Source organism: Vidua macroura, chromosome 1 (assembly GCF_024509145.1).
Source record: "Vidua macroura isolate BioBank_ID:100142 chromosome 1, ASM2450914v1, whole genome shotgun sequence".
NCBI lineage: Eukaryota > Metazoa > Chordata > Aves > Passeriformes > Viduidae > Vidua > Vidua macroura.
In genome coordinates, this window is record NC_071571.1 from 64,166,127 (window position 1) to 64,187,601 (window position 21,475).

The window sequence follows — 21,475 nt, forward strand, 5'->3', positions numbered from 1 at the left end:
CTATTTGCGTCTCACTCCATCCGATACGTGCGCGCTCCGGCACGGCGCAGGGACAGCGCAACGCCGGGCAGCGAGTCGCGGGTGCCTCCAGTGCATCCATCCACGCATCCGTGCCGCCTTAACACCGCGGGCACTTCCCCGCGGGAGGGCGGAGCGGCGCAGCGCGGGGCGGGACGTGCGGTGCCGCACGGCTTGGCCCCAGCCGCCGCCGCCCGCGGTGAGTCGCAGCGGGCGGGCCGCGAACCCGCGGCCCCGGGGCTTGCGTGAGGGCGGGCGGCCCGGCAGGTCGCCGCCTCCCCCTCGTCGAGGCTCCGCCCGCCCGCGCTGTCCCCTTCGCCCTTCTGCGGGCCGGCAGATGCACGTAGGCTCGCAGTCCGCCGCGGCTCCGTCCCTTGCTTTTCCCCCTTCTTCTTAAAATGCCGGCGGGCAGGCGGGTCCTGGGAGCTGCCTCGGGTTAGCAGCGCAGTTCGGAAGCGTCGCGTAAGTTGAATGTCGGCCGAAAGCCCCGCTTTGGAGCGGGGCTGAGGTCCCCCGTTCTGAACAAAAGCGGTGATCCCGGCCCCGAGGTCTGGGGTTGGGGATGATTCCTTGTTCTGCAGGTGCAGGGGAAGCCGTGACGAACGCTCGCAGCTGGTTCTTTAAGGAGAGCCCCTCACAGGAAGCAGGCAGAAATACGCGCCCTGCCTGGGCCGCTGACGTTTGATTTATTTCTCCCCAGGTGAAACACTTCCGAGGGATCCTGATGTGTCTCTTTCAATCTACCGCTAGAAGGTTGGTTTCCCAAGTGCATTGTGGACTTAAGGCCTCGTCTTCAAAGAAACAGAAGTTTTGTTTGGAAATGGCCCGTCCTAGTTCAAGTAAGACGTGTATTTGTTTGCTTTAGCACCCCGGACAGGTTTTTAAGGTGGATTTTGAAGTGCTAGAAGGTTTTGTGTGCTAGGTGAAATCCACGACTTAATTAAAAATGTTTAAAACCGTGTGAAGTTGCTTTATTTGTCCCCCAGAATAGTGAAATTACCTTTTACGACTGTATTCTGTGTAGTTCCATAAACTCTTGCAGTCATCATGGTTACAACATAAACACCTTCTTAATGCTTATAATTTATGCACATAAGTATGCAGTGGTTAATTGCATTTCCCTTTCATAATGCTAATGAGTAATAAAACTAATTCCTCATTTCTTTGTACAAGAACGGGCCTTGAGCATTTGTAACAGTTCAGGAGCTGGGTAACCCCAGGAGCCCTGTTCAGGCTAGGAGTTAAGGCTGACCTCTTTTCACTTGTTTGGCAGTATTTTGGTTTTGTTTTTCAATTTGAGAATGTGCCTTAACTTGAAAACTGCACACGGGTACAATACAGCAACTCCTTAATGTCGGGTAGCCAAGCCAAACTTGCTTTTTCTGCTGCCTTGAGCATCAGCATTTGGCTGCTGCCAGACACCTGGCTGGGAGGGCTTTTGGCCTGAGCTTTACACATTCAAGGGCTTGTGAGGTTTGATTTGCAGCAGCAGGTGGGGTATCAGAATAGCAGTGTTCTCTGCTCAGTCCAAGGCTGTGGGTCTTGGGGCCTCTCCAGTGGCTCTTTCTCCCTATAGGAACTTACCTGCCTTTGGGTGGGCTTTTTTTTGTGTGTGTGGCAGGGGGGAGGGAGTAGTTTTGGTTTTTATTTGAAAGACCACCTAGTAAATTGTGAGGATTAGGGTTGTGGTGAGCAGCTCAAAGTTCAGCTGGAGGCTGCCCACTCATGGGATACCATAGGAGTCCATACTGAGCCCAGTGTTGTTAAACACCTTCATTAATGATCTAGACAATGGACTGGAGTGTATCCTTGGCAAATTCCCATATAATATGAAGCTGAGAGGAGTGGCTGATACTCCAGAGGGTCCTGGCCCTGGGAAGAAATAGCCCCAGGTACTAGGACAGGCTTGGGTGACCAGCTGGGCAGGAATGTCCCTGGGGATCCAGTGGGCACCACGTTGGCCTTAAGCCAGTGATGAGCCCTTGTGGCAATGAAGGCTCCAGGGCATCTTCTCAATGCATAAAAACACCGCATGGTGTTTGTCTGCCTTGAGGGTGGTCAAACAATGGACTGAATTGTGCAGGAAGGTTATGGAGTCTCTATCCATGGAGATATCAAAAGCCACCCCACAGGACAGTGTCCAGGGCAGTCTGCTCTGCCCAACCCTGCTTAAGCAGAGGGGGTGGAACAAGACAATCTCTAGAGGTCCAATCCCACCTCAGCCATTTTGTGATTCTAACCTGTGTTGCTTTAAAATTAATATCTGAGGTAAACTGCAAAAGGTATTTTTTTTGTCTGTCTGTAGCTAACCTGTTCCTGTTTAATCTTGTCTTGACTCACATAAAAAGGCAAAGGAAATTTTCAATCTTTTTCCCAAACTACCATGCAGGGGGAAATGGTGGGAATAACGCATTAAAAATATAAAATACAGTTGCAAACCTAGAAAACAGGAAAAATGCCTCAAAAGAAAGTGCATTTTCCCAAATTACCTTAATTTTGAAGACGATACTTCATGGAGGAAAAAACCAAACAAAAACAAAGCAAATGTATTTTTTTCATCTCAAGATCTTAAGTGATAATTAGGAAGCAAACTGTTCCTGGATGGTGGTGCCAACAGTTGTTATTGGGGTAGCATCTAGTGTGGGGTTTTAGTTAAAGGCTCTGCCTTTCCACTATTGACTATAATCACATTTAACACATGTTGCCCTACTGAGCCTGCTCAGACACATATTTTGAGGATCTCCAGGAACTGCCCTTTAAAATCCAACATAGAGAAGCTCAGGAACCAGTTGGTGTTCCAAAATGAAAGTCATGGGAGGTGTGTATGGAAGCCATTTCTGGATGCGTAAGTGTGGCCTCTTAGGTGAGCCTGTGAGGGCCTGAACAGCTCTTTGTTTTCCCTGCCCTGGCACAGACATGGCTGATTTCCGAGAGGTGTTTGCCAAAGCCAAGCACATCGCCATCATCACCGGAGCTGGGGTCAGTGCCGAGAGTGGCGTCCCCACCTTCAGAGGGGCTGGAGGCTTCTGGAGAAAGTGGCAAGCCCAGGTAGGTACTGGTGGCCCATGCCTACACAGCCACCTCTGTGCTCATCACACAGGTGAGCATGGAGGGTCAGGAACAGTTGGAGAAGAGGGTGGAAGTTCTCCCATGGCAGTGCAGCAGGGACAGAGCTCTCCCTACAGTGGCCTCTGCAGCTCTTCTCCGTGCCCTCAGGGATCTGCTTCTATCCTTCAGTTTATCAGTTGCTTGGGAAAAACAACGTTCTTGCAGGTAGCTCTGGGTCTTTCTACCACCTTTGTTTTCCTGCAGTTCAGCTGTTTGCTTATCTTTTGACAGCCTGACTGTTGTACCACTGTGTGGGGCCTTTCCTGTTTTGAACTCTTTAACGTTTAAAACAAACCAAAATACCAAAGGAAGAAGTGACTATAGAGACTGGTTGTTTTCTTTTAATCTTGGTGTCTCATAACACCCTTTAAAAATGCTTTAAGACTTATTTTATTTTGGGGCAGGTTTTTTAATTTTCCCACAGGCTGTCTCTGTTGCTGGAATGATCTTGCCAGTGTTGAGAGCCACAGGGGTGGGAGAGGAGGTGGGAGCAGACACTGGAAGTACAGCTGAAGGCACCAGCAGTGTGAGCTCTATGGGGGCCTCATGAGTCTCATCCTGCTGGTGCTGCAGGTGTTTCAGCAGCTGTTTTGCTGTCAGTACCTGCTACCCCAAATGCTGCAATCACACCTGCTTTCTTTGTGGTTTTTATTTACAGCATTCCTGAAAGATCTGATGTAGCTAAAAAAATGTCAGAGACATAAATTTTTGAAACTGATTTGAATCTAAAGATGATGTTTTTGCTTTCAGTGACCATCAATTAAAATAAAGCATGTGTGTGTATAAATGTTTGGTCCTGCTGCATTAGAAACTTCCATTCAGTTTCTGTGTCAGAAGAATTGAGCACTGAGGTGCTGGACTGAGCTGCGTTTTTGAGAAAGAGAAGGCAAAATTAAAGTTAGTGTGAAAAGCAGCTTCAATTTTACCTGCATGCAAAATACAAGACGTTAGACTTTGGGTTTGACGACGGGTATAATTTGGCTTGTGTTATACTTAAATTAAAGCAGAAAATAAATTCCTGGCAAAGCAAATATATTCACATGATGCTGAGTTTTATGGCTGCCATCAAAAAGAGAGTTGTGGGTGTGCATTGGAGTGTCTGATTTGCTTTGTGCTAAGATACTAATAGTTTGGTAGGGCAGCACAACGTACGGTTGGAGTGTAGTGTGAGCCCATCTACCACACTATTTCTGTAAGTTATTTGCTCTTTTGATCTGACACTTTGATGTGTCACCCTTGCAAGGGCTGTGGAACAGTATTCTTATCAACTGCATGTGGTTATAGGTAATCTGCTTTTGATGACCTTGTGATGCAGGCAGCAGTATAAATGGCAGAGATCCCACAGGCTTCATCTGGGGAAGGGATTCTTTCGTTGTAGGACAACTGTTATGTCTTTTGCAGGAGCTGGCTACTCCAGGGGCTTTTGCACGAAACCCTTCCCGTGTGTGGGAATTCTACCACTACCGGCGAGAAGTGATGCTGAGCAAACATCCCAATCCAGCCCACATTGCCATTGCAGAGTGCGAGAAGCGTCTCAGCAAGCAAGGAAGGAGCGTTGTGGTCATCACTCAGAACATTGATGAGCTGCACAGGAAGGCAGGCACCAAGCACCTCTTAGAAATCCACGGTAAGAGTTGGCTCACATGTCTTCCACAGGCCAGGAAACCTGAGGTGGGGAGTGGGAAAAAGGGAAAGCTGGATAAATACAGAGAGAAAAGAATTTTGTCTTATAATTACAATAACTTGCATAAAGTTATTTGCAATAACACCCTGTTCTCTTTTGGAAGTTGTTTCAGGTACTTCATGGCTTCTCTTTATTCCTCACTTTAGGATCACAGAATCTCATCTTTCTGTTTTTAATGGATTCTGACAGTACACAGGAACTGGTTCTCCCTTTTCGCTTGCACAGTTTTCCACAGATCCACTTGAATTCATGTGGCGGTCACACCTGGCTGATTTCACTTAGAAAAGGGGAAAAGAATCCCCAGAGATTCCACTGTGGGTAGTGGTGGTGTCAGACTGCCACCAATAAATGTGTATTGGAAGCCTGGCCTCACCAGCCCTGGTGCTTTCCCTCTGTCCTGTTCTGACCGGTCCTCACTTGTGCAGTCCTTGGCTACAGGACAAAAGGGACCGGAAACAATTAAGATTCCCTTACCTTTCTTTCTTGCAGCCAGTGGCCCTCCCCTTCTCTTCCCTGTAGTCAGCAGCATTCCTTACTCCCACAAAGTGCCAGAAGAGCACATGACAGGTGTAGCACCTGGGCGTCAGCAGGGGTTTGGGATCTGAGGAAATGTACAGGTATGGAGAGAAAGAGGGGGTGGAAGCCCTTCTCCATCCTTGGAGGTGACTCCGCTCATTTTTCCACTCCTCATGCCTTGCCAAAGAGTGGAAATCTCCCAGGACAAAGACCCATCCTGGTCCTCCAGCACTGTGATACTTTTTAACTCCAGTATCACTAAAGGCATAAATGGGATTTCCCACCACCACTTTTGTGCTTTGGACACAGGAAAGCTAAAACCTGCACAAGCTGTTTTGCAGTTATGGATCCAATGATGAAGCCTTGGCAAGAGTTTAATTTTGGTTATTTGTATTCTTTTCAAAATGGACACAGTTTTTAGCTCTTGGCTATATTGCATATCTCAACAGCATGTTAGTAATGCTATAGAAGTTTTGGGAGTGGAGTTTTGCATCAAACAAAATGGTGTTGACCAGCATATTTTGTTAAGAAAATGTTTCTGATGTAAGAGGAAAAGCAATAAACAGAAATTATCTCCCTCAGTGATATTTTAAATTATTATTGTTATGAGACTGTGTATTACTCATGTCCCGAGGCAGAACAAGGTGACATAGTGGAACTTTGCTGTTGTGTTCCTGTTGTAAGTTACCCACAAGGTGCAGCCTTCAAGGTCTGTAAATAAAAGCTGCCCAGGATAAACACAACCACTTGCCTGCACAGCCACGCCTCAGAGCTTCATCCCTGATGTTTCCTCTTCGTGTGTTCCAGGTAGTTTATTTAAAACTCGGTGCACCAGCTGTGGAAACGTAGCTGCGAATTACAAGAGCCCGATCTGCCCCGCATTGTCTGGGAAGGGGTAATCCATTCTTTCTTTCGTCATTAAAAAAGGAAGTGAGCAGGGGGATGGGCCAGGCATGGACTCAAAGATTTTTTAGGACTTTTTTTTTCCTTTACATTTCACCAGAATTTTAGATAGTTATAATAAATAATTATTGTGCCTTTGACAGTCTTGGCCAGCTTATTACAGTTGCTCAGCTCCAGGATAATTCTGGACAAATTCCTGCTTGCCTTGTGTATGGTATTTTAGGATTGTAGTAGGTGTTAAAGTTGGCTGAAGTTGCAGATTCTTTGATTGGAGGGTATGCTTTAGAGAATATGAAGGTTTTTAGAGAATAATATGTTTTTTATTAATACATAAAATACCTTTTGTACAGCTGGACATGTATTTCCATTTTGTAACTTCAGGGCTCCAGATCCTGACACAGAAGATGCTGCAATTCCAGTTGAAGACCTTCCTCAGTACGTATGGACCACTTTGTTGGGCTGTTACCTCTTCATGCTTTGTGCATCTCAAAGCTTCATGTTACTGGTCATGTTGTTTTGGAAGGACATTGCACAGAGACAAAGAACTCTGGAGCTCTGCCCCAGGAAACTGAGTCTAAAGTTGCTGGGGCATCAGACAAGGAGTATGTAGAAGTTACCATGGTGCTAAAAGCATCGCACTTTTGTGAACTTGAGCACCAAGATGAAACATGCCCAGATTCCTGGGGTTTGTATGTGAAGTAGTAGGAGAATTGCAGCAAGAGAGTGAGTGCTACAGCAGTAAATGTTCTGTTACTTTGCAGGTGCCACCCACTGTTAGTCTGGGAGACAGTGCTGGGGTCCCCTCACAGGCACAGAATGTGCCGCAATGCTTTTTTATGCTGCCTGAAGCTTTGCCTTAGTTAGTTGCAGGTGGAAAAAGCCACATTTTTCATCCAATTCCTAAGGAAAAAGAGGCTAACACGATGCTTCTGTCTTTTGGTTCATTTTCTCCTTAAAACCCTGTCAGCCACTTCGTTAAAGGAGGCCAAGTTTTAACTTTCATGCATTTCAGGAGCTGAGTAAGGGGAAGAAACAATTAAGTATCTGTGCTGAACAACTGTTTAGCACCCCCTTCCTTGGGATCATGCAGCACGTGTACTTCCAGCACATGTGTGTAGCATGGCATGAGCTGCCTTCTGTCCAGCACATGGTAGAGGAGGGTGTAGGGAGGGCTGTGAAGCAGGAGAGAGGATGATGGCAGGTAGGACCTGCCCAGGCGGGAATGAGAACTGCTTTGCCGTTCTGGAGCCTGAAGCACCCCCTTCAGCAGCGTGACGCTGTCCTGTTGTGGTGTTTGAGCAGGTGTGAGGAGGACGGCTGCAATGGGCTCCTGCGGCCCCACGTTGTGTGGTTTGGTGAAGCCCTGGATCCCGGCGTGCTCACGGCGGTGGAGAAGGAGCTGGATATTTGTGACCTCTGCTTGGTTGTGAGTGGCGCTTTCCTTACCTGTCCTCTGAACTGGCAGGGAGGCCATGCTAAGGACATGGCAACTCCTGGGTAAAGCAGACGCATCTGTGCTTCCCTGAGGGAACTAAAAGCCCCAAAAGGACTCTCTGGTGTCCAGTGCAAAACTTTAAAAGACCTTTCAGTTTGAAAATGTATACATGGGTTAGAGATTAGACAATGTTTGGCTGTTGAATTTCACTCCCCCTCTGCTCTGCCCTGGTGAGACCCCACCTGGAATACTGTGGACAGTTCTGGTGCCCCCAGCATAAGGACATGTAACTGTTGGAGCAAGTCCAGAGGAGAGCCACAATTTGATAAGGGTACTGGAGCACCTTCCCTACGAAGAGAGGCTGAGAAAGTGGGGCTCTTCAGCCTGGAGAAGGGAAAGCTCTTGGGAGACCTTAGAGCAGCCTTCCAGTACTGAAAGAGGCCTGCAAGGAAGCCAGAGATGGACTCTTGATCAGGTACAAGGGGTGATGGCTTTTAACTGAAAGAGAGTGGCTTCAGATTACATACAGGAAGAAATTCTTTACTGTGAGGATGGTGAGGCACTGGCACAGGTTACCCAGAGAAGGTGTGGGTGCCCCATCCCTGGAAGTGTTCAAGGCCAGGTTGGATGGGGGACTCTGAGCAACCTGGTCTAGTGGAAGGTGTCCCTGCCCATGGCAGAGCAGTTGGAACAAGATGATCCTTAAGGTCTCTTCCAGTCCAAGCCATTCTATCGTTCCAATTTCTCAAACAGTAAAAAATACAATTATTTTGACGGTCAGTTTGAAAAAGAAGTTATAATGTGCTGCTTTTTTGCAAGGTGGTTTACATGCTGTGTATGTTCCAGATCCCTAACCAAAACACTTGCTTAGACTGTTGTCTTCCTTTTGCAGGATGATCTCAAGTAACAGAAGGAACGTTTTGTTGGGTTTTTATTTTTCCTTGAAGACAAAGTGTGCCATTTTGTTTCTGGGATTTTTTTTTCCATCTACAGTTACAAATGGGTTTCTTTGGCTGCATCAGAGAATCAATTCCTGATTGCTATGCTAAGTTAAATAGCTACATCTGCAATGACACTAACCAGATACTGATTCAGTTTCATTTCTGTAGGAATCTCCCAGGCTTCAGTGCACATGCCAGTTGTGAGAAGGGCCCTCACCTCGGGGCTGGGTTGGTTGGTTCTGTTTGAGTGCTGTCCTGCTACGCCTGTGACTTCTGTCCTGTTGCCCGCAGGTCGGGACCTCGTCCGTGGTGTATCCTGCGGCCATGTTCGCCCCGCAGGTCTCGGCCAGAGGAGTCCCAGTCGCGGAGTTCAACATGGAACCCACTCCTGCCACCAATAAGTTCAGGTAACGCTGCTCAGGCAACAGCCTTCAGTCCCCTCCTTCCTGCCCTGCTTTGGTCCAACAGCCGAAATGCTGGGTTTAGACAAATATGGTCTAGTTTACCCCCCAGCGCTTATGAAATATTAAGTTTCTGTTAATAAGTAAGAAAAGAGGATTCTTCTTTCATGGTGGAATTTTCACTGAAGACACAAACCGTATTGTTTAAAGGGTGAGGCTGAGGTCTGTCCCTACGCCCCACAAGGCCTAAACCCCTCTCCCCTTCTCCTCCTCTTTCCTCCCTCCCTCCCGTCCCTCTGCCAGACTCGCCAGGTAAAGCAGCGGGATGCGCCGGTGGCTGCCCGCGCCCTAAACCTGCCGCTTCCTTCCAGGTTCCACTTCCCGGGCCCCTGCGGGACCACGCTGCCGCCGGCGCTGGCGCGACACGAGACGGAGATCATCTCCTGAGCCCTGGGATCACCTCCGGAGCAGCCCGGGCTGGCGGGGCCCAGCGCGGGGCGGGCGGGCCGGAGGCGGCGGCGGGACTCGTCCCCACGGCAATAAAGGCGCGGCGGCGGGGCCACCTCCGATGTGCTGTGTCTGTGCGCGCATCCCGCGGGGCGGGGCGGGGCGAGAGGCGCAGGGCGGGTGTCCCGGCGCTCGGCATTCCCCGGCGGAAGGCGAGAGCGGTTCCGGGGCGGGCGGTGTAGGGGCCGCGGCCATGGTGCGCCGGCAGAAGGCGAAAGCGGCGGCCGCGGGCAAGCGCAGGGCTCCCGCCGCGGTCCCCAGCCCGGCCTCCTCCTCGGAGGACGAGGCGGACGAGGCCCCGGAGGAGGTGCCCTTCGGCGTGGCGAGGGAGGCGGCCGAGGCCGAGCGGAAGCTCGTGGGGGAGGCGGCCCGGAGGTGCGGACACGCCGGGGCCTCCTGCTCCCGAACGGCGGCTCTCACACCAGCGCTTCCCTCCTCTTACCCCCTTCGCTTAGCCCCAGTCATCTCCCCTTTCACCCTTCTTACCACCCCTTTAACTCCTCGCTTACCTTTCTAACCCCCCCTCCACCTCTCTTACCCTCTTAGACCCCTTTTTATCCGCGTTCATGTCTCTTGCCCGCTCTTATCCTCCCCTTATCCCTGCTTATTTCCCCTTGTTGCCTCCTTTCCCCACCCCCCCCCTTATCTCCCTTCCTACCCCACCACTCCTCTTATGCCTCCCCGGCCCCTTCTCCCTCCTTATCCCGCCCGTAACCCCTTCCTCTCCTTTCATCCCTCTAAACCCCTTTCACTTTTACTATCCCTTATCCCCCCACTTGCCCCTCCTCACTACCTCCTTTGCCTTTCCAAGCCCTCGTTCACCCCCTTTATCCCCGCCCGTAATCCCCTCTCTCTCCCCATGGAATGCTGACGGCGGCTCCCGCCTCCCCACAGGCACCGGGAGCTGTTGAAGGAGAAGCGGCGGCGGCAGCAGGAGCTGTTCGCGGAGCAGAAGGTACCGCGCTACCCCCGCCGGGCCCCGGGTGTGTGTGCCGGCCGTGTCCGTGCCTGCCTGACTCCCCTCTCCCCTACAGAAGCGCAGGTTGCTGCCCGAGGCCGTGCTGCAGGAGCTGCAGGATGTGTCCGCACGGTGAGGGGACCAGGGGAGGCAGCGGTGGGTGTTGGGATCCTCCTCTCCGTATCTCCCACGCATGGGGCAGCCCCTTCTGGTCCCTGGGGGTTTTGTGGCTTTGAGTGAAGGAAGAGAGTGTGAAGTGAATTGAAGAGTAACCTGTTGCCTTCCCTTTGCTCCCCAGGCCCGCTGAGCAGGCTGCGGCAGATGACCCAGGTATGTTACAGCTCGCTTTGCTAACGAGGTGCACATCTGATACTTCAGGAGTTCATTCCTGTGCCAGAGCTCCAAGGGGGAGCTCTGGTGAAGAGACCTTCTCCAAGTCTTAAACATGAACACGCCAGACAGATTGTCTTTTCCCCAGGAAAAGAAATATCTGAGGAAAAATACAAAGTCAGAGTCAATCTAATTCTTAAACCTTTTACAGAAGCCACTTGCTGTGCAGTGATTTCAGTTAAAATAGCCTGAAGTGTTTAAGGAAATCATGGGCAGGTGATACAGCAGAAAAAGCAAGGATTACCAAAGGTGGATTAATATTTAGCCTTTTTTTTAAGTAATAAAGGTTATTCCTGGATAGAGTTGTTAAATTGCCTCTATACTTTAGATATCAAACTACAATTTAATAGCATGTGTAGAATTAAGTAAGTTTTTTCAAACTCAGAATTACAAAATCAAGAGTCTAGAGTGTTTGACTGCTGTTTTTGCTTCATCTGTACTTCAAAGTACTTCATAAAAATTTTTTTATTTAAACAGTTCTCTCATCCAAACCTCACATGCTTCTGTATGGTCTAACTGCTACTTTTTCTTGCTTTTATTTAAAAAAGATCTGTTGTGTTGACATAACAAAGAGATGAGCTGAGGATGAAGCAAGACTAAAGCCAGAGCTGGATTTCCCTTTATGGGTGTTACCCATAGCTGTTGTGTTGCATTGAATTTTTGTCCAGTGATGAATCCCATTTTGCTGATGCCGAGGAAAGCAGGCTAGCAGTACTTTGGGTTGCTTCACTGAGTATATTTCTTTCCCTCCCTCTTACAGCTGTTCTTCCTAGTTAGTGCTTCTGAAAAATACTGCTTAAGTCCTGTTCCTGTTTCACTGATTGGTTTTGATTGATAACATTTGGGAAATTTTGTTTGCAAATTACTCTAGGTGAAGAACTTGAAGCTGGGGCTGTACAGCTGGAGCAAGGCCAGGCCCAAAGGCAAGGCCAAGGTGAAGTGCAGCAGAAGAAAGGCAAGAGGAGCAAGGGTGCCAGGTAGGAGGAGGAGATGATTTTGCCTGGTGTGGGAAGGGGCATCAGAGCAGCTGTTCTGTCACTGCATGGCTGTACCCTCTTCTGCACTTCATGTTCCTGTGTCCTTCGTCTGACTGAAAGTGTATTTATGTGCAAAAAGCACCTTTAATATTTGCTGGTTTAGCATACTTACATATATATATGTGGTGTAAATAATTTTTACATACTACATGTATGTAACTGCTGTGAGATAGCTGGGCAGTCGTAAGCACAGCAGTAGACATTGTGTTGTGTGCTGCTACAGGTGGGGTGGTTGGGCACCGAATTCCTGCATTTCAATCTATTTTTCTCTCTCCTCTATTTCTTTGTCACTGATGGCCCTAGAGAGTAATTGCCATAGCTTCTGGTAGGATGAGCTCAGGACGCCCAAGGAAACTACTCAGGGCACACAAAGGCATATGACAACAGCTTGAGAGTATTGGTCCAGCTCTTTATTTTTTTAATACTGCCACAAAGCTCATCTGAGTATCAGAAACCATCACTGGCTGCTGCTGTGCTCAAGTAGCAAAGCTTGACAGCAGTATCTATTGTTCTGGATCCTGTAACCAGGCTACAGGGATTTGCATCTCTCTTTTACTAGGACAAAAGGGAACTACATGGCTGTGTGCTTGAAAGACCACAGTGTAGCAGGCCTCCACCAACAGCTGGCCAAAGACTTCCTAAATGCTCAGCTCTATGGGCCACACACCAACCGGGTACCGGGTAAGCGCTGCTGCTTGGGTGGGTCTGGATGGAGCCTTGTCTGGCCTGAACTTGGTTATTAACACCTGTCTCCATTTCAGCAAATGAATTTTTTTCCCTTGCCAACAAGAGAGCCCCAGTCAAAAAAGCTGCAGTTCAGTTTGTGGACAAGTCTTGGGGTGAGTATAGAAAGTCAGAGTAGGTACTATTTTCTGCATATGTGGCTAAAAGTACACTTAAATAAAATCAGAGTTTCCATGCTGGAGCATCATGGCTTGTGATCCTCTAACTCCAAGCACCTGGAGAGTAAGGGAAGGGCAGCAGAGCACTGTGGCCTCAGTGGGTGTCATGAGCACACCCCCAGGGATGGTGTACGAGACACAAGTTGACAAAAAATTACCTCATTTTTTGTATGTTAAGAGACAGCTCTTGTCCTAGAGCCAGGGCTGCTCAATGAAGTAAGTACTTCAGTAGCTGTCAGCCTCCAGTCCCTGAGCTGTTGGAAGGCATTTCAGGTGCATCTCACACTTAAAAGCAGGGATACCAAGATCCCAGAACTTCTGTGTGAGCAGGGAAATAGCACTCATTCCTCCTTATTTCCATAATGGATGGGGACGGTTTCACACCCATACAGTCTGTGACGCTCAGGAACACCAGAGGGAAAAGTTACTGATCCCCTGCTTTCCATCTGCACTCCATCACTGAAAGCACCACTGTATACCCCCCACCCTCCTAAGGAGGCTGGTGCAAACTGGTACTCCTGGCCAGTGGAATGCACCTGGGGCACATAAAATACCTTAGGAAGTTTATCAGTGTTTGAGGTGGCTGTTCTGTTCTGAAATGCTGCTGCAGCAGCCAAGGGATTGCTGCTTCTCCAGCACACAGGCTAAGAAAAAATGGTAACTAACAGCTATTTTTTTTTTTAAGGGCAAGATAAAAAGGAAAAAGCAGCAAGGTTTAAGAAACGTTGGCTGGCGCCACAGATTAAAAATGGACTATGAAGACAGCTTTTTCAGAAGATGCTGCTAAGGACTTTAGTGACAGTTAATCTCAGCACAACAGAGGTGTTTCTCCCCATTTCACCATCACTTTGCTTTCAGCTCCAGCCAGCAGAAGGCACCAAGCTATGCCTCATCAGACTTCCCTGTTCTCTCCTCTCCCCTTTCAGAAGTTCTTGGGGAAGCTACAGAGCAGCCAGGCCAGTGTTGTAGAACAGCTACTGCTAGGACCAGGCTTGCTGAGCTGCCTCCATGAGGCAATGCCTTTGCAGAGAATAAAGATGAGCAATGTTGTACCTACTGTTGTGGATGCTGCATTCCTTAAAGCAGGCACTTATTCCTGCTGCTTCAGTGACTTGTGTCTCTAAGGAAAGCCTGTACCCTAACAGCAGAATCATTAAATCAGCTGCCACAGCAGGACACTTCTCTCCAGCCTCATGATTACTTTCCAACAGTAAGGGATTTTCCCCATCTGCAGGGAGTCCTGAGTAAGCTTCCTGCACTGTTAGCTAGACTCACTGTGTGGCAAGAACATGGCAAAGCCTTCCACTTGGACCAGCCCAGCTTCCACAGGGAAGTGGCAGCCCCAGCTCAAGGGGTGAGCCACTCCCCTCACAGGTCTCCAAAGGAACCACTGTTCTAGGATGGAGCTCTAGAACAAGACAATGTAGCATACACGTACGTCCATGCTACTGTGGCTGTAGATGTAAGTTTTTAATGGCTGGTTAATTATGATATCACTACATTTTATTGCAATATAGTACTATTTAAGCACTTTTAAAAATGCAAGGTGTACAAAGATTAAATTAAGACTGTAAATTGACTAAATATTTGGTTTTTATATAAATAGGTCATAACCACACTGTGTTGACATGTAATACTGTTATAATACAACAGTTAAACTGGTGAGCCTACACAACAGAAGCTGTCTGTAGTTAAACAAGGAAACGAAGTTGAAAAGACCATGTTAAAACAAAAAACTACTAAGATCAACAGGTTGGGATTGTAAGTAGCAACAAACATATTCACTCAGCTCCTGAGTAATTCAAGTTTTACAGTACACATTAAAAAATATCATTTCTTCCCATCAACACTATATATCCAAACCATTTGCATTTTGCAAATTACACTGATTGAACTATGTAACAATGGGGGTGGAGGTTGGCAAGTCATCCTGCTTGACGTTTACATCACCCACATGCTAATACATCCATGTTTTCTATTTTTCCGTCCCACCACAAGGTAGCAGGATTTTTGGTTTGTTTTGGACAATCGTTCAAAGGATTGGTACTTGTCAATTTGGATGTCTGACATTACCAGTGATATTTTCAACTCTTAGTTGTCTAAGAGGTTTAAAGATGGAAATCTCCTAACACTAAGTTAGAAATCATTTGCATCATGCTGTAAACTAGGAAGCAACATAAAGCAACAGACTTGTCCTTAGTACATAATTAAAATTCCAAATTCCAGTCAGCAGAGCTGGTCTACTTTCCATGTTGAATATGCCACAACACCTTTCAGACCTTCAAAATGCATAGCTAGTGTAGGTAGTCTTCCACTGTGGCAAATGCGCAAGATCCAATTCCTGACCGGGCCATCAATCCTAGACACTGTGATGCCTGTCCCATGGCGAGGGCAAGCGGGGGTTGCTTTGGCAGATTGTGAGTCTCTGAAAAAGAATCACATTGGCAGTTAAAATACACTGAAAACTTGACATTTAAACTACTTAAATCATTCATCTGCGAGTTTGCTCTTAGAGGAAGACACAAAGCAGAAGCAACAAAGTGACCTTGCACAGCACCATTACTGAACAGGCCATTTTTGCTCTCAACTACAACAGCAGACAAGTACCTGTTATTTTACAAACCCTCCAATACTATCCCTCTCTTCCCAGAAGAGTGTACTCAACACTGCTATCCTTACAGTGGAGCAGCAGGGCCATCTGTGTGGGACACAGGGGAGGCACCCTGAGTCCCCTGGGCAGCCAGTGGGCCACACTTACCTAGTATTGCACTATTCAGCACGGAGCACACTGGTTCTCTTTGTATCGGATCAAGCTGATTTCCAACAGGGCTGCTCCAAGGATCAGAATATGCAAGCAAACTGAATGCATCCTGTGGGAAATTGACTTCTATTACATCTACAGCTACAAGCTACTAGTGAAAAGAAGGGATATTTCGTTCAACTAATTTGACTCAGAATCACAAAGGTCACCCTCAGTGTCCATCAATACAAAAAGAGAAAAATTGTGACAGGACTTGTTCCATTTAGTGTTCCCAAAAGCAAGGCAAAAGGTAGCATTATTTTACTAAGTGATGGGGTAAGAGAAAACAGACTGAAAACTGCATGCAGTCTGGCAGGAGAATTCTTTTCCAGAGCAGTCCCAAAACAAGGCAAACTAATTAACATGCAGAGTACTAATGACAGCACATTTTGGGCATCTCTACCAATCCCCTTGCGGTTCACTTATCACTGACAACAGATCAAAAAGACAAAACCAGAACTTCAATTCAAGAGTCCAAGTTACATGGTCACAAATGAGAGAAATGAAAGTGCTAAATTAATTTCTGTGTTTAACTGTTTAACAGCACAAAATTATCTTCCCTGAGCATGTGCTACACAGACAAAAAAGAAGACAGTGCTACACCACAGCTGACCAGAACACCTGCTCTGATACATGTGAAAAATGGCAGAAGTTAAAGCAGAACAGTATTAAAGCACAACATGCTGTGGGAAGTTCCTGCTGGGCAGAACAGTTATTCATTCATCTTTACGTGAAGATTAAACATACCTTGAGCATTTTCTTATTCACTGTGTTTTTGCCACATTCTCTTCTTAGCTGCTCGCTCATTGCTTGCAATTCTCTTCCAAAATGGATCATCCTTTCAATGGCCGCTTGGCTGCCACCACATAGCTGGCGTCTTAACTGACTTGAATCTACTTCTAAAGAAACGATATCGTCATCATCACCACTGACAGAGCTGAGGATAACAACCTATGGATCTACAGCCTCTGCACTGATTCACTCAAACACAGCTGCCTGCCCAGAGACAGCAGGTCAGCCCAGACACCCTGGCCCCATGTGCTCCTGTACCACACACTGGGGAACTGCTTTTATGAACATTTGAGAGACCTGGTTAGCTGTGGCAAAGGCTGTCACAGCACGTGCTGTTTATTCGCAAGGGGCAATTTTAAACTAATTCGAAACCAAACCAGGTTTTACCCTAAAATTTTAAGGGAGTTTAAAAAACAACAATGAAAGCCCACAAAGTTCTAACTTTCTTAATTTTTGGCACTGCATTTCTAAAGATGCACAAAGTTGGCAACTAATAGAGGGTAAAAAAATGCCAAACTTCCTCAATAGCCATGATGGATTCTGCTACAAGACAACCATTTACACCGTTCCTACTCCTCGCAGAACACATTATCTTAATCCTTTGGATATCTCAGGCTTCTTTTGTAATCAAGCAGGACACTACAACTGATTTCTTTATCGTTTCCTACAATATTCCCAATAGTAATGATTTTAAAAGATATTGATGCAGCTTATGAATAGTAAATCAACACCTGGCTTCTTTAAAAAATATGCTTTTTTAAAATTTACACCTAAAGCACTGCATTAAGAAAAAGGCATCTATCCATTCCTTGTCTTTTTTCATCAATGGAACCAAGTTTTGAAATGAGCATTTTGATAGACTCTTCAATTACAAAACCACTCTTCTTTCTAACTTTAACACTGCTATTTAGTGATGTATTTTTGACTACTATTTCAAAAAAGGATTTTTAACTGGCCACTTTTTTTTTTCCTTAGATGCAAGTGTATCACCTCTGGAAAATACCTGCCTACTTAACCTTACCTACACAGCACTAAGGAGAATATATAAATATTTCAAAAAGTGAAAAACCACCAGACTCAACCCGGGGGCAGGGTGTGGGAGGGTAAACAGTGTAGGTGAAGCACCCACAAGTCTTCAAGTAGTGGTGTTTGTCCCTAGCTCAGCCTAATCTAAGACATGACTTTCCAAAGGCAGGAGACAGCTACATTACAAAAAGCACAACAGCTGCTGCATGTCTGTCACAGCAAGTCTCTGCAGAAAAGCCTGCAAGGGAGCAAGCACCTGTTTGGGGTTTTCTGTCACAGATATAAAATCTTGTTAGTATCCAGTCTCAGAGCACAATGCAGGGAAAATGTCTGGCAACTTGTATTCCTCCTTGCACAGCTGTAACAGAATGACATTTGCTGTTCCACTGCATTTCCCAGCAAAGCTGCAGGATCAGCAGCAGCAGCACATGCCCCGGAACTGGGAAGCGCTCACAGACCTCTGCAGGCGCTGCTGCATTCTGAAGGTCTCCAGTTTCACATTTCATTTAAACTACACATTAACTGACATTTGCTTAAATCAATTGTTTGAGTACCAATTCTGCAGCTGCACAAAGGGCAAGCAGAGGGCATTTAAATACTCATTTGTCACCAACATCAACAGGCATGAAGGAGTATAAAGCAAATTAAGTAAAAGAAAGTTAATTTTTAGCTCATAACTATATAAATTGGTATTTTTTTGGTGGAAAACATGGGAAAAAAGTTCATTTTTCAGTTTTACATTTCCCTAATAAAGCTCTTGAGCATTAAATATTAGCACTGTGCATTTCAATATAAAAGATTTAGGATTTCTATGCTTACTGTGGAGCACAAAGATGCCATGAGAACCATGAAGGGGAAGAGGAGAAGTAATTTCCCAACTCAAACACAGGGTGCTACACAACTGCGTGTTTCTTCTCAAAAAAACTTCCTTAGAAATTAATGCTAATTTCAGTAGCCATGAGTTACCCATTTCCCCTGTTCTCACACTGATATTGGACCACCTAAATCAGTGGTTTTACAATTTACATCTAGTAACAGCAAAACAAACGATCAAAAAATTAAGATTTGAGCTAGTAACCCTAATTTTCAAGTTGGGAAGCATTGCAAGTAAAAACATAACCTTGTTCCATCACTTAATAAAAATGTAAGAAATATCACTGCAGACCCATTTCTGTGTCACATTCTTCCATTTCGTGATCATGTTTAGAACTACCATTTAGGAAGCCATTGGATGAAGTCTCAGCAACCCCATTGGAGTAGTGATCTGTTTCCATGTCTACATCATTGCTGAAAAGAGAGTAGTAAATACAAGTTTTACTCATATTTAAGTACTTAGGTTATCTTTACAACTTCATCACACTACTTCCTCATCTTAGCTACTGAAAAGCTGCTATTAAATATTACCAAGCTAGACCACAGTTTCTTCGATAGCAGCTGGTGATACCAGAGCACCATGAGAAGTTTTAAGGTTGTCTCAACATTAGTTTTCAGTAAAATACTCTTTTCAGATGCTGAAAAATTAAACATGTCCCCCATTATTCAGAAGTAAAGAATATAACACTTTCTAAACACAGACCAAAAAGTTCTTACCTTGTTTATATAACTGTATGTACACAGAGCTGAAGAAAATACATTGAGAAAATATACTACTCACACTTTTTAATATAGTTAATATTTATACATAAAAAATATAATTAAGTCAATATACATCCTACATGGAAAATACCATATTTAGGTAACAAATTATTTTGAAAAAATGCATTTCCTCTTATTTACTCTATGGAATGACAGAGGAACAACAAAAAAAGAAAACCCTAAAGCAAATGCTGAGTAAAGCAGAATACTGAAGAGACACTGAGTGGCAAATGCAAAGCATTCAACTCCTCACAACCCTTTGCTTACAGCAGCTCACAGAAGTGCTTTTAGAAAATGCCAGCGTGGCTTTGGGGACTGAGCTTTGCTGACAGTTGCATCCTGGCCTGTTCTATTCCATCACAGAGAATAGCAACCTAAAACCTCTGTCAAAACCAAATAAATTCAATTTGGAAGTTTAATATCTTGCTTCTAAGCAACCAAAAATACTCAGCTTCCTTTGAGGACAGAAACCAAAAGGCCTCTCTGACTGGGCAAGAACACAGCCAAGGAACTGTCTTCCTCCCTGAAAAATCTCCAAGTTGCCTGGACACTGCCAGACATTTTGGCAGAGGCAACTGCTGATGCAAACAGAAATTGTGGAAAGTTAAATAGTAAATTGTAACTCTTACCTTTTTACCCCAATTATCACTATTCAACTAAAATAATTTCGCTCATCACCACCACATCATCACATCCTATGTGGTAGTTTTGGGAATCCATTTTGCACAATGCAACTGAGTGCTGTTGCATTTCACATCAAATTAGGTTCTGCTGCACCTATGCAACCCAGAGCTTAATATGTACTGGTTATGAATAACCATATTAACCCTGGTTAACAGATTTATTTTCATTCTCTGAAGTGAGTGAGTTAGCACTAGTGACAGTGACTGGAGTAGACAAACAATCCTGGTGTATACAGTGAAAGGGAATCCACACTTCACGGGCATCTCAACTGTATTTACTTTGCAGATACTGCCACAAATGGAGAGTATCTGAAAACTTTTCATTACCTGTGTGCAACACACTTAAATCAGTGTCTGTGGCTTCAATTAAAAACTCAAGTGCCAAAGAGCTAATTAACCTTCACTATGGAACTACAAAACTGACCATAGCTATAAGCAAGGTAATTTATTTTTGTCCACTGCATTTCTTTAACCCAACAGGATAAAAAGGTCTATTGAGCTTGAACTGTCAAACAACCAGAGTTATCGCAAGCTGCTGGCTCCTTGCACTACATTTCAACTGTCTTGGGGAAAAAAAATATCATCTCAAAACTCAATATAAAAAAACCTCAAATACTGAAAACTCTTCCCTGCCGTGCAAACACATGGAGAACACAAGCCTTAATGTGATTAAAAAGCATCTAAAGTTTATTTACCTGGAATAGCTGTTAACCTGCTGCGATCTGGATACATTTATGTTGTTGAGCTCTGGTACATTCAAGCTGGTGGTCGTGTGTTTACTGTGACAGTAAGACTGATGCACTTTATTTGATATTACTCCATTACTGCAACTACTTTCAAACCCTGCAAGAAGTTTTAACAGCTGTAGTCAGAAAGTGGTACTTACAGATAAAATTGTAGAAAAAATGAAGTAAGTGTAGCATTTACTGACCAGGAACGAATATGCTAAATTTGCCACACAAACTCAAGTACTTCACCTCCATGTTTCAGGTATTTGAATCCTTAAGGCTTCTAGAGTGCAGAAGTTAAGCATTATTTAACAAGTACGAACAGAGACACAAGAAGGTTTTTCCAGTTGTACTAATATACTGGTAAAACAGAAAACTGCACTAATGTAGATGTTTTTTAGAAAATTTTTTCTAGGCCACTGTAATCATTATGAATGGAAGTAAACATTTTTAATTCCTGATCACGTAATTCTTTTGATAAATGTGCAGTAGAATTCAGCGCTGAATACTTTGCATGTTGCTATACTTAAATACAACCTCCCTCCTTCACCATGTAATTATTTTAATTGTTAATACTGTGCTTTGCTAAAAAAAATTACACCATGCTGTAAAATCATGATGCCTAGCTAAAATCTCTTCTGCCCCTTCTAAAATATAACAGGAAAACTACCATTTGAAGCAAACATGTAATTGCCAGTTCCATCAAACCAAGAGCTCCCAAGTATGTTCTAAAATAGAAACAGGTCACAGGAAGGGCTTCTTATAAAGAAAACATCTGCTGCCATTTATAAAATCCTAAACATCAATTCTAGTAATACATTAATCAACCTGCCTCTATTTTCAAAATTTCAAAAATTACACTACTTTCTACACTACATCCCAGTAACCACCTAAAGGACAACCAGAAAATCTGAGTGGCTCTCCACTGACACACGTGACGGCACTCTCTTGACACAGAGGGAAGAAAAGCAAAGCTGCTGTCCCCTTCCAAAGGCATCAGCTACTCTGATG

At 45.3% G+C, this 21,475-nt stretch overlaps 3 protein-coding genes across 4 annotated transcripts in view; 2 read left to right on the plus strand and 1 right to left on the minus strand.

Annotated features, from left to right (window-relative positions):
* Positions 1–205: 205 nt before the first annotated feature.
* On the plus strand, positions 206–9,575 carry SIRT5 (sirtuin 5). The gene is made up of 9 exons (XM_053988671.1): positions 206–480; positions 719–857; positions 2,933–3,066; positions 4,528–4,753; positions 6,134–6,221; positions 6,611–6,664; positions 7,532–7,655; positions 8,897–9,012; positions 9,378–9,575. The coding sequence occupies exons 2-9, from the start codon at positions 743–745 to the stop codon at positions 9,451–9,453; spliced, it is 933 nt and encodes a 310-aa protein (XP_053844646.1). The 5' UTR covers positions 206–480; positions 719–742; the 3' UTR covers positions 9,454–9,575.
* Positions 9,576–9,666: 91 nt separating this feature from the next.
* NOL7 (nucleolar protein 7) lies at positions 9,667–13,857 on the plus strand. 2 transcript variants are annotated; one of them, XM_053988784.1, is made up of 8 exons: positions 9,667–9,888; positions 10,408–10,468; positions 10,548–10,603; positions 10,770–10,801; positions 11,733–11,838; positions 12,434–12,579; positions 12,660–12,737; positions 13,486–13,857. In XM_053988784.1, the coding sequence occupies exons 1-8, from the start codon at positions 9,707–9,709 to the stop codon at positions 13,557–13,559; spliced, it is 735 nt and encodes a 244-aa protein (XP_053844759.1). In that variant the 5' UTR covers positions 9,667–9,706; the 3' UTR covers positions 13,560–13,857. The 2 variants fall into 2 exon arrangements, with proteins under 2 accessions (XP_053844759.1, XP_053844835.1); XM_053988860.1 differs by having other exon boundaries at positions 12,458–12,579.
* Positions 13,858–14,246: 389 nt separating this feature from the next.
* RANBP9 (RAN binding protein 9) overlaps positions 14,247–21,475 on the minus strand; it is a 38,341-nt gene continuing 31,112 nt past the window's right edge. The window contains exons 10-14 of the mRNA XM_053988551.1: positions 20,432–20,579; positions 18,584–18,705; positions 16,348–16,499; positions 15,559–15,670; positions 14,247–15,225 (exon numbers count right to left, since the gene is read on the minus strand). Of these exons, the coding sequence (XP_053844526.1) occupies positions 15,095–15,225; positions 15,559–15,670; positions 16,348–16,499; positions 18,584–18,705; positions 20,432–20,579 (665 nt within the window). The 3' untranslated portion in view covers positions 14,247–15,094. The remainder of the gene's footprint in view (positions 15,226–15,558; positions 15,671–16,347; positions 16,500–18,583; positions 18,706–20,431; positions 20,580–21,475) is intronic.